Below are 17,008 nucleotides of genomic sequence, written 5' to 3' on the forward strand. Positions count from 1 at the left end.
GTTAATGCATATTTTTGATCGTTTCAAATTTCATTACCACAAACATCTATCGTACTATACATCTTCTTGTGTATTTTGGCAAGTTTTTCAAAAGGTGTTACCATTCGGTATATTAAATCATTTGTTTTACATATGCTGATACTGTAGGGACAGCGGCCTGGCACATATTTAGACCTGTAGGTAGGGATTGACCCAATCATAGGAGCAGCCATGTTCTTTGTACACTACTGTTTCTGATAATGTTAGCAAAGTATATGAGTACTTTATATTACATGATAAATTTAGTACCATCTAGCAATACTTTCCAAAGTCCCCGGTATATTTGTTGATATAGTTTATTAATACATTCATAGTTTGAAGATCTTTATCGACAACTCATTGGCTATTTAACACGAAAGAGCTCACGTAGTTAAACGTATTGCCTGAATAGTTAAAGTTAGCCTCCAAGTGGGCCTCTTCTACGGAATACTACCACCTTGGTTTTTGCTTATATCAACATCTAAATCCAACATTTGACGAGAACCATCAAGCTGGTTTAAACTTCTTTCTAAATCGTCTACAAAGTTACCCATTATTTCTATATCGCCTGCAATAACATTACATGTTAATACATAATTTGAACAAGGATAGAACAAAAGTTACAAAACAGAAGATTATTTCGATTTATGCAGCAAAACGTCTAGTGATACAAATATATACAGCAACCTTTTTAGAAATTATGCATACCTATGGTCATCGTAACAAGGTAGTCAATATTAATTGCAATACAAGTATAGTTATGGAATAATAAAAATGTTCGTTAGTGGCAATAATGTGTATAATAATAAAAATAAACACGCTGTATAGATTTTCAATAAGATAAAACATGGAAATGCGGGTGGTCAATGCTTATAACAATGGTACATTTAACACTTTGTACGAATGAAAGGCAAGATCAAAAGGCTTCAGGCAGTGTCATCACAAGCAGACCCCCCCCCCCCTCCCCGAAATTTGTTCATATTTCTAGATTGAACATTAGTATACAGTACATCTACAATCAACTAGCACGGGTGCTCTAATGCATCGCTTAAAAGGGAACACCCATTGTCTACGCCTGACCAAGACAGTCAATTTTCAAATAAACTTCTTTCCCAGATTTCAGCATCATTCGCTTGACCAACAGCTCCGTATCCCCGAAAGAAAAGGAAGTTTCTATCTTGAAATCATCATTCTCAATATCTTCCTCGCTGTAGCTGATTGTTAGGCGACCAATCTTCTCACATGCAGAGTCAGACACCGTGACAGGGGACGAATCACGTGATCGGTAGATCAACAGTCTAGAAGATTTTTTGATGTCTGATTTGCCTCGGCTTTTGCGTTTGAATTCTTGACCAAACAAAACTTCTTGATTGATAGAACAGAATTTCACGAAGCAGTCCTTTGCCAAAACATTCCCGCCATTCTTCACCATCTTATTTTCTTCCTTGTGCTTTTTAGGATCAAATGCCAAATCTCCTCTTACCCCGTATGTGTAATCCATCATCCGCGACGCCACAACAGCAGGGTTGTGTCCAAACTTCACCGCCCCCTTCAGTACAGCGAGGCCTGGCTCACTAGGGATAATAATGCGTTTATCTCCAAGCGCTTCACGAAACCTCTCTTGAACATAAGTGCTCTCAACAAATCCACCGACAAGAATTATTGTCTCCACTCCGCGTATGTTAGGTTTTTCCAGCAGGTGCTTTACATGATTTTTTGTGTTGTCCACTGACTTGTCAAACCAGGTCTTCACGATATCCCATGGAACACGCAATTTGTCTGGAGATTTATACACCACACTCTCCCCATACACGGAATCCTTTACAACATCAGCCATTTTCTTTCCTTTTACTTCCTCACAGAATTCCCTAAGTGATGCGGGTATTTTAATCATCATCAACCCTCGCGTACGCATATCAGGGCTCCTTTTCTTTATTTCAAAATCTGCTAGGATTGCAAGGAAATCCATCATCATTTCATCCCTGAGTCTCCTCATAGATTCTTCGCCGAAGATATCAGCCAATGTTTGAAGATACAGTTTATCGACCTGGTAACAAAACACACATTATAACGTGAGGCTACATCCCCTTTTTGGGAACGCAGCGTTCAATGTGCTTTAAAGAGTAACCGGGCAAAATGTAGTTCGTACACGGTACGCAGAAAATAAAATATGACATTACGAACTCAGACTCTGAACGAAATTAAATATAAAGTTATTTGAAACACAGAAATCAGGTAGAATATGAAGGAGTAAGGTGTGTGTGTGTGTGTGTGCGCGCGCGCGCGCGCGCGTGTGTGTGCGCGCGCGTGCGTGCGTGTGTGTGCGTGCGTGCCCGCGCGCGTGTACGTATGTGGAGTGTCTGTAGTTTTCAGTATTGGAAACATATAAAATCTAAAAGACATAATAACCAAATTTCAAGATACTGTATATATATATATATATAACATATTAGTCAATTGAAGTGCTTTGAGAAGTTCACAAACTGAATGAAAAACTACAATGCCATTAAAATTCAATCAATGTGTTCCAGCGTGGCAAATGTATCTTTTGTAGCTCCATTCTGTGTTGGCGTTTTGTCTACATCATAAGGTCTTAAACCACTGACCTAGGGTTCAAGAGTTCATCATACAAACATTGTGCTTGTAGTTAATTGTGCCATATGTAGAACGAAAGTGCAGTTTAACCTTCTTATAATTACCAACGATTGCAAAGCCAATTATCATATTATCACATTAATCACTCTCGCTGGCACCATTTAACGTGATAGAGTACGCGGAAGAAACCCACTTTTCGCTTTGGTGATCAAACGGATATACATCTTACCGAAAATGAACCTGGGACATCTTGATGAGATAAGAAGTAAGCGTATCAGACAGCCTAAGGACTTGGACATTGTGGGCCTTATACAAACCTCAGTGCCGCCCCAGGCTCCTCCACTAGCCTTGTGTATCTCCTTTAAAGTTCCGTTATCGTTGCGCTCGTGCACCGATACATCCACAGTGCCGCCTAGAAAATACACAGGTGCCTAGTTATCGTGGATATTCTGAATTGTTTTGCTTATATATTGACAGTTCTCCGTTCTTTTCGTAGTGTATATATAAATACAATATTTGGTGTCAACTTAGAGAATTGTTAGGTCTGATGTGTTAAATGTCAGGGAAACTTTTGAGACATTGACCTGTGAAAAATAACACAGTTTGTATATGCACGTCGTCTTTGCTTATAGAAGTATTGGATGCAGGTCCTAATTGTTAACCGAATGGAAAATATGGAACAATAGCCTTAACATTACCATAATCCTGAATTACCATAAGAGAAACCAGGGAGCCTCTTTCCTCCTGGTCGCTTGCCTAACCGAATGGAAAGTATGGAACAATAGCCTAAACATTACCATAATCCTAAATTACCATACGGGAAACCAGGGAGCCTCTTTCCTCCTAGGAACTTGCCTAGCCGAATGGAAGATATGGTACAATAGCCTTAACATTTCCATAATTCTAAATTACCATAAGGGAAATCAGAGAGCCTCTCCATTAAGTTATACAACCAAGTGCTATTATTCATAAATGGAATGTATGGTTCAAAGACAACCAGCGTCTTGTTAATGAGCTCATAACAATCTTACGTTTCAAGAAAATGGTACCTGCTTTGTGTACGATGTTTAAAGCAATGCTAATGAAAAGCCCTGTACCTCCAATGTCAACAACCATGTACTTGACTCCCGGCTGTTGCAGATCCCGAGTTACTGCTGCCTCCAATTCCCCCTCGCACCAGATCGAGGCTACTTCCGGTTCCAACACGAGCTTCAATTGGGCAGCCGGTATTCCCGCCTGGTCGTGGAAAGTGTAAACAAAAAGTCAAAGCTAGCCACTACTGACTACGAACATAAATGCTTAGTAAACGGTATAGGTTTAAAATTACAATATATAGAATAGCTTGTAATGACTGATATAACAAATAAATTACTTCAAGTCTCAGAATGGGAATATTACATACATTATACCAAAACAATAAAGTACGCTAAGCTTGATCCTGGTTAAAGGGACTTTATATTGTTTGGGGCCAGGTATACCAAAACCATGGCACAAAATGATATACACACGTTTTCAGCCGCTTCCCGCATGAACTGTTTGGCGCGCACGTCCCAAATGGCGGGAACGGTAATGACGTAAAACACGTCAGCCTCGGTCACGCCAGCTGAACTTTTGTTGATGAAGTCTAGCACGTGCTGACGAAGGTAGTGTATCGCGTGCGTGAAGATTGGTAACGCTGGCTCTGGGTTACCCTGTATGTCTTCGATGGTTGAATCGCGGTTGAGTTGCTGAATGATGAGAATGTTAGTTTATTTTAACGTTACACAGGTTTGTGAAAGTTATATCTTATTGATCAAGTTTTAGTAAAATCTAGCCAGGAAAAAACAGAACAATACAAGGCAATAATACGGCATGATTAATATGACCTTTGTCTCTAAATTCGTTTGGTGGAAAGCTTTAGAGACTAACAATTTCAAATTGTGCCCAGAGTATTAAGGAATTATAAAATAATGCGTTTACAACTATGATAGAGTCTCAGATAATGTCTGATAAAATTCCGTGGTCCGTACGAAGCTTTATTAAACAGAAACTCGACCACTGACTCACTATATGCTAATGCAGTAGATCAGTGGGCGGTACATAGCGCTTTGCAAACAGTACCTGAGCAGCTGCCAGCATCTTTAGACTGGAAATTTCTAGAGAAATACTGGACATAATCAAATGTGGCTTACAACATTCACGTGAACTAAATACATGCGGGGACAAGTTCTAACAAGAGAGCCCAAGCACGCATCAACAAAGGCGGTACTTAAGCTGCCTGTTACCATATTAGTTTCGCATGTCACATAAGTTGCATCTGTTTATTTTTTGTTTCTGTTACCGTGTTATTGTGCAGCATCATTTTGAAACGTCGAAAGAGTCTCCAGCCGCCATGTTCCCCGTCTTCCGCCAGGTCGGCGTACGCCGTTTCCGCTTCAAACCCGAAACTGTGGAACTCTCCAGCTTGATTGAGGAGAACGCTAGTTGAAGTCTTCAGAGACATGAGTTGAGAGACACCTGACGTCCAATAGCTGTTCACCTGTGAAGAATAATTGAGACATGATAAATGTGTAAATGTTTAAAGTGGAAGACCTACGTATTGAGACTCTCTGGTTTGATTCAGCATTAAACTTGTTGCGGTTTTAAATATGCTCTCTTACTCGCAAAAAAGGACGTACTGCAGTTAATACAATTGTTTTAATTTACCGAAAGATGAATATATATCGAAAACAATGGTTCTTATGAAGGCTACCGTCTTTAATTTGAAAGAAATGTGCAGAAAACACGGTATTTATACCTTTGAGACGATAGAACATCACTGTAAATCTTTTAGGATCCACCAGTCATTTAATATTTGTGCGTTTTCATCTATTAAATACACGGTTACAATTTTGTTATCAGTAAATGATATTTTTCATAAACGCAAGGTTTATCACTCAAATTTTATGTTTGTTATACATAGGTACGTATTGATTTTAAATAAGAGTGTCACTTTCAGGGACATGGATCGAGACACTGCAGACTTCCAAAAGTGGTTTACCATTGAAGAACAAACATAGTAATCGCGTGATACGTGTAATGTAGGAACAACTCATTAAGAACTCCCAGATTGATTCAGAGGAATGTTAGTTGAGGTTTTTAAAGACATGAAAGACATGCATTTAAAGAACGTTTAGAATCATATACTAGCGGGGGAGGGGGATGTGAACAATAAATTGCGTATAAAGCGAAGCTCGTCTGAAACATGTCAAGTCTTTCGTGATTACATGTTGCGCACCTCAATTATTTAACACATAAATGTAACTGTTATACAGGTGAGTTGCTATCTCATGCATGTCACACTTTTCAGAATAAAGTGAACTTAAAAAGTAATAAATGGTGTTATTTTCCACGCATTTTTATTTTGCTAGAATCTCTCCTAGTATGTTCGAATGTAAATGCCATCGCCAGTTCTCGAATAAGCCTTGTTTTAAACATGTGTACTGTTGGTACCTACTGTGTGTTTGTTGCACTTTTGGAAGTTCAAAGAGCTTATACTATATTATACAAGTATATACGTCAATTTCCATAATTTAAAAAAAACATACGCGAACTTGGGTGGGGTCGTCCCGAAAGGAGAAAGCGTATCCACTGTATGTGGTACCAAAATCAAAGGCCGCCACTAGAAGGTAGTTATGTTTTTCGGGTCTCTGATTCTCTGCCATACTTCCGGTTCAAACACTGGCGGTCAGCAGCGACTGGAACATGCATGCCCAATACAAGTGTAAGATATTAAGACAAAGCTCATATTATAATTACATCAGGTAAAAATGACGGCCAACAGAAGCAGTACCCGATGTGTTTAGAGGAAAATAGACTTGACCGGATTGTTTTTTCCTCTCGACACATCAGTGGTGCAGCTGTGCCTTCAATTATTTGTACATACGTTTATATGATTTATATGTCATCTGATGTTTTCTTACATACAAAAAATCGGAGAATGTGGTACCGTGTAATAACACTTTCACTACAGGTTGGGTACAATTTCGTTTCAATATATTACGAATTGTGATGCCAGAAGCTATTCTCCCGAGTCGGACTTGTGCATATTTTGAGATTTACCAGCATTTTAACTAGATTTCGGATCTTAGATACTACTGAAGAACATTCTGATGCATGCAAATATAACTGTTATGTATAGTCCCCACGTCGGCACGCATTAAACTCTTCTTAAAAAGGAAATAGACAAATAGTTTATAAAAGTGGCTCCTGGCAACACAATTCGTAATTATATTTAAACGAAATTGTATCAAACCTGTAGTAAACGTGTTCTTACACGGTACCAATTTTCGAAATATGTTAATATTTCTCAAGATTTATGCATTTGTACAATCAAAACATAATTTCTTTGTATCGCAACATTTTGTCAATTGTAAATTTAATGAAAAAATATGTTTAAACCAATCAATTTGATATCATAATTTACCTTCTCCGATAATCGATCCTTTCCCGTAAGCTTTCTCTCTGTATTTTACTTCCGGGTTGCTTATAATGAAAGTAACAAGTTTTATGAATAAAGTCTTTATTTTAATACCAATGCTCTTTTAGAGTAGTTGTTTCCTTTTATCACATAACATGTTCATCTGTCTTCATGGTCGAGTGCACTTTTATATTTGTAAAATAGTTGTGTTATTACCGCAAAGTTCACGTTATTCGAATCGGACTTGTGCATATTTTGAGATTTGTCAGCATTTCAACTACATTTCGGATCATAGATACTTCTAAAGAACATTCTGCTGCATGCAAATAGCACTGCTATAGTTCTCACGTCCGAATCTCTTCTAAAAAAGAAACATATACACATATTTTACAAAAGTGGCCCCTGGCACCACAATTCGTAGTATGTGGAAACGAAATTGTACTCAACCTGTTGTAAAAGTGTTTTACACGGTACCAGTTTTCGAACTATGTTCATGTAATAAACAGATCAAATGTAAGTAATACTCACGTGTGTACAAATAAACAAAAAAACACAATTGCATCACGGAAGTGTCAACAGCACATGTTCTTTACACCACCGATGAGTGATTGAGCTAGCGTTTAGCAGTCGTGGTATTGTTGACTCCCACTATGAGTCATTATAAAATCTCTTTAAATAGTGACTTTAGCCTTCCCCATTCAACTAAAACTTCATTTTGAACTTAACCTTAAACCGACGATGTAATGATTATGTAGTCTTAATACATATTATTGTTATGTGATGAGATCAAGTAAATGGTTTTAATAATTTGAAAACTAGAAGACAAGTCTTTACACGCCTAGTGCTTTAGATCGAAATAACCATGCATCTGTACATGTTGTCAATTGGTAATTTAATGAAAAACTATATTAAACCAACACATTAAATATCATAATTTTAGATTTTACCTTCTCCGATAATCAGTCCTTTCCACTAAGCTTTCTCTCTGTATTTTACTTCCGGGTTGCTTATATTGAAAGTAACAAGTTTTAAGAATAAAGTCTTTATTTTAATTCCAATGCTCTTTTTGAGTAGTTGTTTCCTTTCTTTCATATAACATGTAAATCTGCCTGTGTGGTAGAGTGCACCTTTATAGTTTGTTAAATAAATGTTTTACAATGGTTTCTGTTTCGATATTCATTGTACAGAGAACTCCACTTACGTAGTTGCGTATAATATAAAAACCCAATGCAGAAAAGATGACTAAAATATTCACCTCAGAAGACTTACATATGTTTCATGAATTCAAATCGTGATCTGTTTAAGACTTTCGACGCAGAAGTCGCAAAATGCAATGGGCGAGGATTGCGACCCTACCCCATTTTTTTTCACCCTTTGAGCGCCGCAATCGCAAAAGCTTGAGAGACCGCAAAGTTCACATTATTGCGCCGTAGAATGCTATGGTATGTACTTTCAAATACATATTTTATGTATATATTTGAAGTCGAAAGGGTTAATACGTAAAACAGGAAAACATTCAACTCTTTATATATGTGGTGTGTATCATTCATCTGCATTTTAGTTTAAAATTTAATTGGTTTATTTCAGAACGATTGTGAAACAAGCTGCTACAAATCATATTAATCTGTCTCGAAGGAGCGAATTTGTTTCGCGAGAGTGCAACTGGAGCACCCAGAGGAAACCCACTTGTTCGGCTTGGTAGCAATAAACCATACGTACGTCCAGGCCGGGAATCGAACCCGTGACGCCTTGGTGAAAAGCGAGTGCGCTGATCACTGACAACTGCGCTTTCCGGACAACCTACTCCATGTGGATTTTGCGTATGATTCATTGATACAATTTGATATATATATTTTTATATCTAAGCATGTATCTGCATCAGAATAATCAGTAGCAGAATAATCAACCGCAACAGCAGGAGAAGGAGTAGAAGGATCACGCTGCAACAGTGCTCATAGCACAAAAAAACTACAGCCAAGTGGTCAACATTCCTATAAAACCGTTTTAAAAGGTACACGGTAAGGGCCGAAACGATATGATTAAGGGCCGAATCGAAACGATAAAAGACAGAAAAGATACGATTTAGGGCCAAAACAAAACGATTAAGGGCCGAAACGATTTAGGGCCGAAACGAAACTATAAAGGGCTGAAACGATACGATTATGGGCCGAATCGAAACGATCAAGGGCCGAAAGAAACGATAAAGGGCCGAAACGACATGAAAAATGGCCGAAATAAACGATAAAGGGCCGAAACGAAACGATAAAGGACCGAAACGATACGATCACGGACCGAAAGAAACAATAAAGGGCCGAAACGAAACGATTAAGGGCCGAAACGAAACGATAAAGAGCCGAATCGAAACGATAAAGGGCCGAAACGATACGATTAAGGGCCAATACGATTGTAAATTAGAGAAACAAACGTATGAACACTACTAATTGACCACACTTGCATCAAATTTGCTTAATCGACAAACGATAGGATTACCACTTTAAAACGGCCTGTGAACCTTGCGTTCACCTGACACTTGTCCCATCTTTTATCAACAGGGGTAGTTCTTAATTAGACTTAGAAAGTTATTTTTTTGTACTTCTACTTTTGCGATTTTTATTAATATTACTTCTTCTACAATAACTAAGTCTACACTATATCTACTTTTGCGCTATAAATATATTTCTCATGTATCAGGTCAGTCAGCCCCCGAAGGTGAATGGACCTCGGCTAACGCCTCAGTCCATATACACTTTCGGTGGCTGACTGGCTGGTCCTTATAATGTCATATGACCCTCAGTGGTGTGTTATATTTCTTAAATATGAAATATCAGTACGCAGGGAACCAGACAGCACACATTTGTGAGCGACCCTATGAAGTCCGCTGTATCCGTTGCGGTGAAATGGAAAGTGCTAGAGGACCATGATTCGAAGGGATATTATATTCATCCTGTCATAATACATCCCAATGTTTGACAAACACTCCCGGGGGAGGTGGATTTAATTCATCACCGCGTGCCAGACCAATTTAGCCCCACTGGTTAAAGTTCGAGGAAGTCCCCCAATGTAAAGCGATCGACGGTATGATGACATTTAAGGCTTCCGGATTTCCAAACAGCAAAATATTAACATAGTTCTAGCGGAACTTGACTTAAATCAAGTATTTAGTTGTAACCTAAGGAATAAAACTTTCTTTAGCGAATGCAATCGGAACAACTCGGTCATTTTCAATCAAAAACAACCTCGGAAGTATATGGACGGTTTACGATGTCAAATTACTTATATTTAACTATGCTGCAAGTAGATCGGGAAGTATTTTCAATTTAACAGTTTAACCTACTAAGGACTTTACTCTTGGGAATCATTATTATTTATGCAATTATACACTTCAATGGCAATCGATTTGAATTTAGTTATACAAAACACCTGGTGTTCCGAACGCAGTAACGATATGTTGATAGTTCATTCGGAATACCTCGGCCTTTTTCCATCGAAAACAACCTCGGATGTATGTGGACAGTTTACAATGTTAGACATCTTTACACTCAACCTGGGAACATTTTAATCCTACTCCCAGATTTAACCTATGACCAACAACAATAATTTAATCCTACTTCCAGATTTAACTACGCTGCGTAGTATTTTCAATTAAGCAGCTTAACTTAATAACTTGACTCTTGTGAAACTCAACTATTTATGCAATTACATAAAAAAATGTATACACTTCATTGGGATTCAATTTAAACCATGTAATACAAAAACACGTTATTATTAAGAGCATTTTAAAGGAAGAAACGTAAATGAGATTCGTATTTGATTATTGATTATTTGAATTTTGTCACAGAAATAATTTAATTCTGCACTCAATAGTTGTCAATGTGTTTATACAACTATTTAGAATTCGGGGTCATGACGTAGGCTTCAACTGCCTCCGGACATGCAACCCTTTTTTTACTGTAAATCATAGTTACTTCGCGCAGACGCAAATGGCAGAGCGATCTATGAAAAAGACGACTGTACCAAATTATTTAGACCGATTAAATACTCTCTACGAAAATAAATGTTTGTATTCATCGTCAAATCCGCTTTACATCCTCAGATTTAGATAGATTATAACACTACAATATTTAACCAATTTATTGTAACTTTTTGTAATGTTTTGCATATATACTCGTGTGTACTACATTGTTTGCTACTATGCATACACGTTAACATTGATAATTATAAATATATGGGTTGTTGACGATCTGCATGTACATGTCGAAATAAGCTGTCTGTCTGTCTGTCTGTCATGATATGTAGCTTTAGGAAATGGGGTAAATCCTCGATTGTCATTGGCCCGTAGATATATGTGATGCCATCAAAATTAATTAATACTATTATTCAACATTTCACGACCTACTGCATATATCCGAGGTTGTTTTCGATGGAAAATGGCCGAGGAGTTCCGAATGATAGATTGTTTTGTTATGTTATTATTTTGTATAGTTGTGTCTCTTGTGGTATCTTTGCTTGATTTATATTCCAGGCTACTGGCCCTTTACTTTCCGTTGTTTTCTTGAATTTACTTGTCATGTCAAGAAGATAATACCCGGTCGTTCGATTTTATCTAGGACTTTAAAATTTCATAATCAAATACGACATCATTGAAACGCATTAAAGGCAGCAAACACTTCCATTCTCTTAATCGATCGCGCACTCGATAACATGCTCAATTGTAAAGTACATTTCAAAATAAGGCCACACAAATGAAACGCATTTGGAAAAGTTTAACTCAATACTTAATAACCAGTTTTTATTTAGTTGAAAATACTACATAAAATGTATGCACTAGTGTTACTATTTCTTATAGTAAATAATTGGTCAGAAATTGAAAACACCCATTTGTGAACTGATACATTTCCGTGTGGTATGTATCTGTTTTGACAGTCCTTAAAAATGAACGTGACTGCCTTTAACGAAATCAGGGCTATTATATTTCCTTCCGCAATTTACGGTAACGCATCATATATCACAAACTGCTTTCACTATCAGTGTCTAATCACTTCATTTCTTCGGTAGGTAAGATAATGTAATACACTATTAGTCAGAATTGCATGGTAAAATTTGCTCGCACATACGGAGTCACAAAAGTTCGAGTTGAAACGAGCTAAGCTTTTGAACACTACAAAATGTTTTTCACATGACGGAATTAACAGTTGAATCACTCCTTCCGCATACATAAAATGACATCTTAGATATGATTAAAATATACATTATTCCTTATGCAAATTCAGTGGTCATAATAAACGGCTTTGTGTGTGTTTGTGGGGGGGTGGAGGGATGGGGGTGGCGGTGGGGTGGGGGTGTATAACATAACCCTTTGACCCTGTTGAAAATTTACCCTGACAATATTTCATATAAAAACATTTATCAAAGGTTTCGTCGAAAACTGATAAGTGTGAACTTTTTATCAGATATGGCTTCATTTTCAACGGTTGGTATAATTCGAATAAACCCCAGTGCTCGACTGTCCCTAGAAGAACAACATATAAGTGTCCCCGGAAAGAACAAGCAACCATCACGATCTACCTGTCTAGCTTCCGAGGCCGAGTTCGATCCTTAACTTTTCTAGACCAGTTATAAATGCAACCAACCCGACAATAGCCAGCTCAGATATACTAATGCAAAAGTAATCATGTTTACTATTTGTAAGACGCTTATTCAGGTGTGTACGATTTGTGTCCCTTTTTTGGTTAATATAACACTATAAAAAGAATATATGATACTCTGTAACAATGTTTCAGGCATTGTACTATGGACTTAACCGTTTATTTAATTTCACGAAGAGTGATGTTTACAGATGAATTTGTTTTTCTATTCAGCTACAGCAAAATCAACACCAACAAACAGCTTTAAGGGGACTATAGACATCAGATGAAACAATTGCAAGAAAAAAAGAAAAATGTCAAAAACTTACATAAAATTGACATCGTTGTGTACAACGCATTGAATCTTTATTACTGATGTTATATCTCATCGCTTACAACACATGCATCTTTTGCATTATTGCGCATTTTTTTCAACGGTGAGAATCAGATGAGACAGCAACATGCGCGTTACGTTTTTTTCTTTTAATCATGTAACATGCTGTATAATCGGCCTCCTTCTAGCTCGCATTGACAATTAAAGGCTTGTGTTGAGGAAGAACTGTATTTGCCGATTTTTGGACTATTCGGTGTTTAGTCCCTTTAAATGCCTATTCGAAAAAGGTACATCCAGTTACAAAATATTTCTGGCTAGTATCAGCAGGGATCAGTGGTGGTGTTAGTAGTTTATACTCCGGGTCCCGGCGTGAGCACATTGACGGGTCCCAGAGTGACAGTTCAACCACCGCACACCTATCCTGGGCGGTTAACCAGTACTAGGTGCCTACACTTCTGCAAGGAACTGACAACTTCTGTACATGCCAGGGGCAGTGATACAGTGCAGGGATCAGTCTTACAAATTCGTCTTATATACTAGGATTTAACTAAGACTAGATCGGGTCTTAAAATAATAATAACATTTATTAAATATATCGAATTAATTTTTAACACAATGAAAGACAAAAGTCACCAAGGATGTATACAAAACAAAGTATACAAATGTATACGTAAATAGTAAATACACAGACAGAAATAATCTGCAATAAAATGAAATTGAGATTTGAATTGAAATTAGACAACATCAGATTAATTTTCTCCATTTTCTGCCAGGTATAACACATAATAAATGATTCACATATCATATGTTTAGTTTTAGCTTATATAGTTTACAACGACTGTGAAATAAGTTATTACAACATTATATTAATCACTATCGTTGGCAATATATTACGAGAGAGTGTTGTCATGTAATGTGGGTGAAAACGGGAGTACCCGGAGGAATCCCACTTGTCCGGCTTGGTGACCACATACCAAACTGAAATGCGCCCAGGCCGGGAATCGAACCCAGGTCGCCTTGGTAAAAACCGAGTGCGCTAACCACTGCGCTGAGCGGACAACCGGTATAATCTGATATATTCAGTGTGAAAACTCGCGCATTTTCGAAATCCAGATGACCATTTGTAAGTCATATTGACATTCAGGCGCTATTATCGCGTGACTGCGATGTTATTCCAAAACTGTCACTTTTATAGTACCATATTACTGTATAATTGCAGATTGCAGTTAACTTTATATATTTTATATTTTTTAAAACATCGTTATTGTATCTTTGAATTCAATCAAGGAAATTATTCACCCACCACAAACTCGTGGAATTTATAAAAACATTGTACATACTCAGGTATATATCACTTAACTACCTTATAGCACCTCAGTACAAAATATTACCACCAGGACAATAAGAACACATTCTTAAGATTACTAAATCCATGGCCTCCATGGCCGGTATTCATCAAACATCTTACGTCATTTCTAAACATAAAGTCGGATTCTTAAAATATTTGTTGCCAAAATAAAAGAGAAGTACAAGTGAAATACAAGATAAAGCATTTCAGTGAGATACATGACTTAGGAAAATGACTTAAGTTAGGAAATGAGATAAGATGTTTAATGAATACCGGCACAGACAATTAAATGTAAAACAAGATCATTCTTCATCTTGAGAATATAACTGACCACTTAATGACCTTCATAGTTTCAATTCATTCATATGATACACTCGTGCTGGTCGAAGGAAGAGGTATCATTCGTACTTTCTTTGAATCCGACGCATGTGTGGCTTTCTTTGAAACATACAAATTATTTCTGTGTATTGCTATGGAAATAGGTCTACGCGGAACGCCTCCCCGTAACTCCATAGTTACCACGCCAGTGGCAGCGCTCAACACAGATATCCTGCGTTTGGTGGCAACATAAACCAGTCCCTGTTGCAACGTGATGTCACGTGGAGAACTGATCGACGTGATCCAACTCAACTTAGCTTCGTTGACGTCTATACACGTAACTTCGTCTTTGGCGTCATCGGACGCATACAGGAAGAAATCATTAACGGTCCAATCAAGTTCACAGTATTTCACACCTTCAAACAATGGCCTGTGGTTTTTCTTAAGCAGATGGACGGGTTTCAGCTTCTTGTACTCCGCAAGGCTCTCCGTGTAAATCGTTACACAGTCGAGACAACAGACAGATATAAAACCATTCGAAAATCCAACGCCGTAAACGTCACCATCTACTCGCTCCTCCTTCAAACAACGTAGATCACAATTGGCATCAAAAATGCACACCGACCCTGGTGATCTAGATGTAACCACTACCAGCCCATCATGCAAATATCTGCAGCCAAATGGATCCTTTACATGATAATGCGTAACGAGCTCGCCTCCACGCTGGAACACCTCAAGTTTTTGTCGTAAGGAATCGCAAATGAAAAACCGCTGATCTTCAGTGATACATAATCCTGTTATTAGAGAATAATGACTGTGGCTTCCATGATCAGAAAACAAACTTTTGAAGAATGAACCGTGTTTAGTGTGAATGGTATCATCAAGTGTAAGACTTTCAGATGGATCAAGTGAATGCGGTATATTTTCATCCACTTCCTCAAGGTGGACATTGTTGCCTAAATGTTGGCTTTCAACCGAACTACTGGAGCCACTCATGCCGGAAGTAACAGATACCCGGGGGGATAAATACCAGCTTGTCAGCGATCTCGTCGTGGACGATGCGGTGGAGTCAATTTGCAAATTTCTAATGGTGTGTGAATCTTTCTCGAAACGATGCGGCTTTGGCAAGTAAAACGTTGTGGTTGGACATGCATCTAAAGGGTTGTGATTTGAATCCAGTGCTGCGTCTGTGGCTTCTAAACCTGCTCTTCCGGGAATTGTACGTGTTTGAACAGCTGCGCTTTCATCCTCTGTAACATTTTGATTGTTCGCCATTGACGAGTGTTGTCTGAATGTCTGCTCAGTGTGACTGTGTTTCACCTGAGATGGTTTATTTGTGAGAGACCTTATGTCGAACAATGAGAGGTCCGATTCAGACATTGATTTCCGGTCTGCCGATCTCTCATTAAGGACTGTAATCTCGCCGGATTCAGACGCCGAACTGTCCGAACTATCCTTTGATAAAAGTCTATCCACTCGAGGTTTCGGACCTGGCTTTATACGGTTCTCGGCCATTGCACTTTGGACTGAGCCATCGGATCGACTTCCACTTGGATAGTGTGTAAAACTAGAGCGTTTATCAAGACCTGGGGGTGTGACAACAATTCGTACGTTGGGCTTTGATCTCATTTGCATAGCCTCACCGACACTGTGGCTCTTTTGACGTGTGGGAATGGCTAAAGTTTCATATGGGAATATTTCCTGGCCTCCATGTTTTTGGTTGTCTACAAGAGGTCGTAGGTAGTTGACATTGTCTGCACTACCTGTACGGTAAACACCAACTTTGGTATTACTAGTATCTAGTTTCTCTCCACCTCCTACTTTTTTGTTGTCACGAATGTCTTTAGGAATATCAACACTAAATAAAGCATCTGTAAGGTTTGATACTGATCTGTTTACTTTATCTTCATGTCGTTTCCATGGGAATTTTGGACTCTTCCGTAGGGTAATCGGCAGTATAGTTTGCTTTTGCTTTGGTGCTCCAGAAAAGCGTGATGGTAGTGTCAAAAAATGTTTTGAATCTCTTTCTTTGTCAGGGTTTGGCTCAGATGTAGGCTTGAAATCGTCCTCTTTTGAAGATTCCCTTTGAGGAAGTGGAGGGGGATCTGACGGGGGCGTACAGTGTGGAGATGGTCTCAACCAAGATGAGAGTTGTACACTATCGTATATCTCAGAACTATTACGTGCGTCGATAGATTGTAAAGCAAACACCGAGTTGTCTACTTCATATGTATGCTGTGTAGTATCGGCCATGCTCTGTAGGTCAGCAGATGATATTGCACTTATAGCACGTAAAGGGCGATCCGTATTGTCAATGTCTTCTATTAGAAGTT

At 38.2% G+C, this 17,008-nt stretch overlaps 1 protein-coding gene across 5 annotated transcripts; it reads right to left on the bottom strand.

Annotated features, from left to right (window-relative positions):
• Positions 1–648: 648 nt before the first annotated feature.
• Positions 649–8,253, bottom strand: LOC128223720 (heat shock 70 kDa protein 12B-like). Of its 5 annotated transcripts, none has more exons than XM_052933050.1 (8): positions 7,999–8,253; positions 7,058–7,116; positions 6,180–6,329; positions 4,934–5,131; positions 4,122–4,340; positions 3,711–3,849; positions 2,931–3,025; positions 649–2,065 (listed from the first exon to the last, which is right to left on the bottom strand). In XM_052933050.1, the coding sequence occupies exons 3-8, from the start codon at positions 6,294–6,296 to the stop codon at positions 1,088–1,090; spliced, it is 1,746 nt and encodes a 581-aa protein (XP_052789010.1). In that variant the 5' UTR covers positions 6,297–6,329; positions 7,058–7,116; positions 7,999–8,253; the 3' UTR covers positions 649–1,087. The 5 variants fall into 5 exon arrangements, with proteins under 5 accessions (XP_052789010.1, XP_052789008.1, XP_052789011.1 ...); XM_052933048.1 differs by having other exon boundaries at positions 7,058–7,412; XM_052933051.1 differs by lacking the exon at positions 7,999–8,253 and adding an exon at positions 7,580–7,992.
• Between the last annotated feature and the right edge of the window lie 8,755 nt (positions 8,254–17,008).

The sequence above is a fragment of the Mya arenaria genome, chromosome 17 (assembly GCF_026914265.1).
Source record: "Mya arenaria isolate MELC-2E11 chromosome 17, ASM2691426v1".
NCBI classification, from domain to species: domain Eukaryota; kingdom Metazoa; phylum Mollusca; class Bivalvia; order Myida; family Myidae; genus Mya; species Mya arenaria.

What these genes read in the sequence shown, in the direction of transcription:
- LOC128223720 (XM_052933052.1), bottom strand. Translation starts at nt 6,296, where the DNA reads ATGGCAGAGAATCAGAGACCCGAAAAACATAACTACCTTCTAGTGGCG. An exon ending in TGCGGGAAGCGGCTGAAAAC is followed by an intron (nt 3,850 to 4,121) that starts GTGTGTATATCA and finishes TTCCACGACCAG; the next exon opens with GCGGGAATACCGGCTGCCCA. An exon ending in GAGCCTGGGGCGGCACTGAG is followed by an intron (nt 2,066 to 2,930) that starts GTTTGTATAAGG and finishes TTTTGTTACCAG; the next exon opens with GTCGATAAACTGTATCTTCA.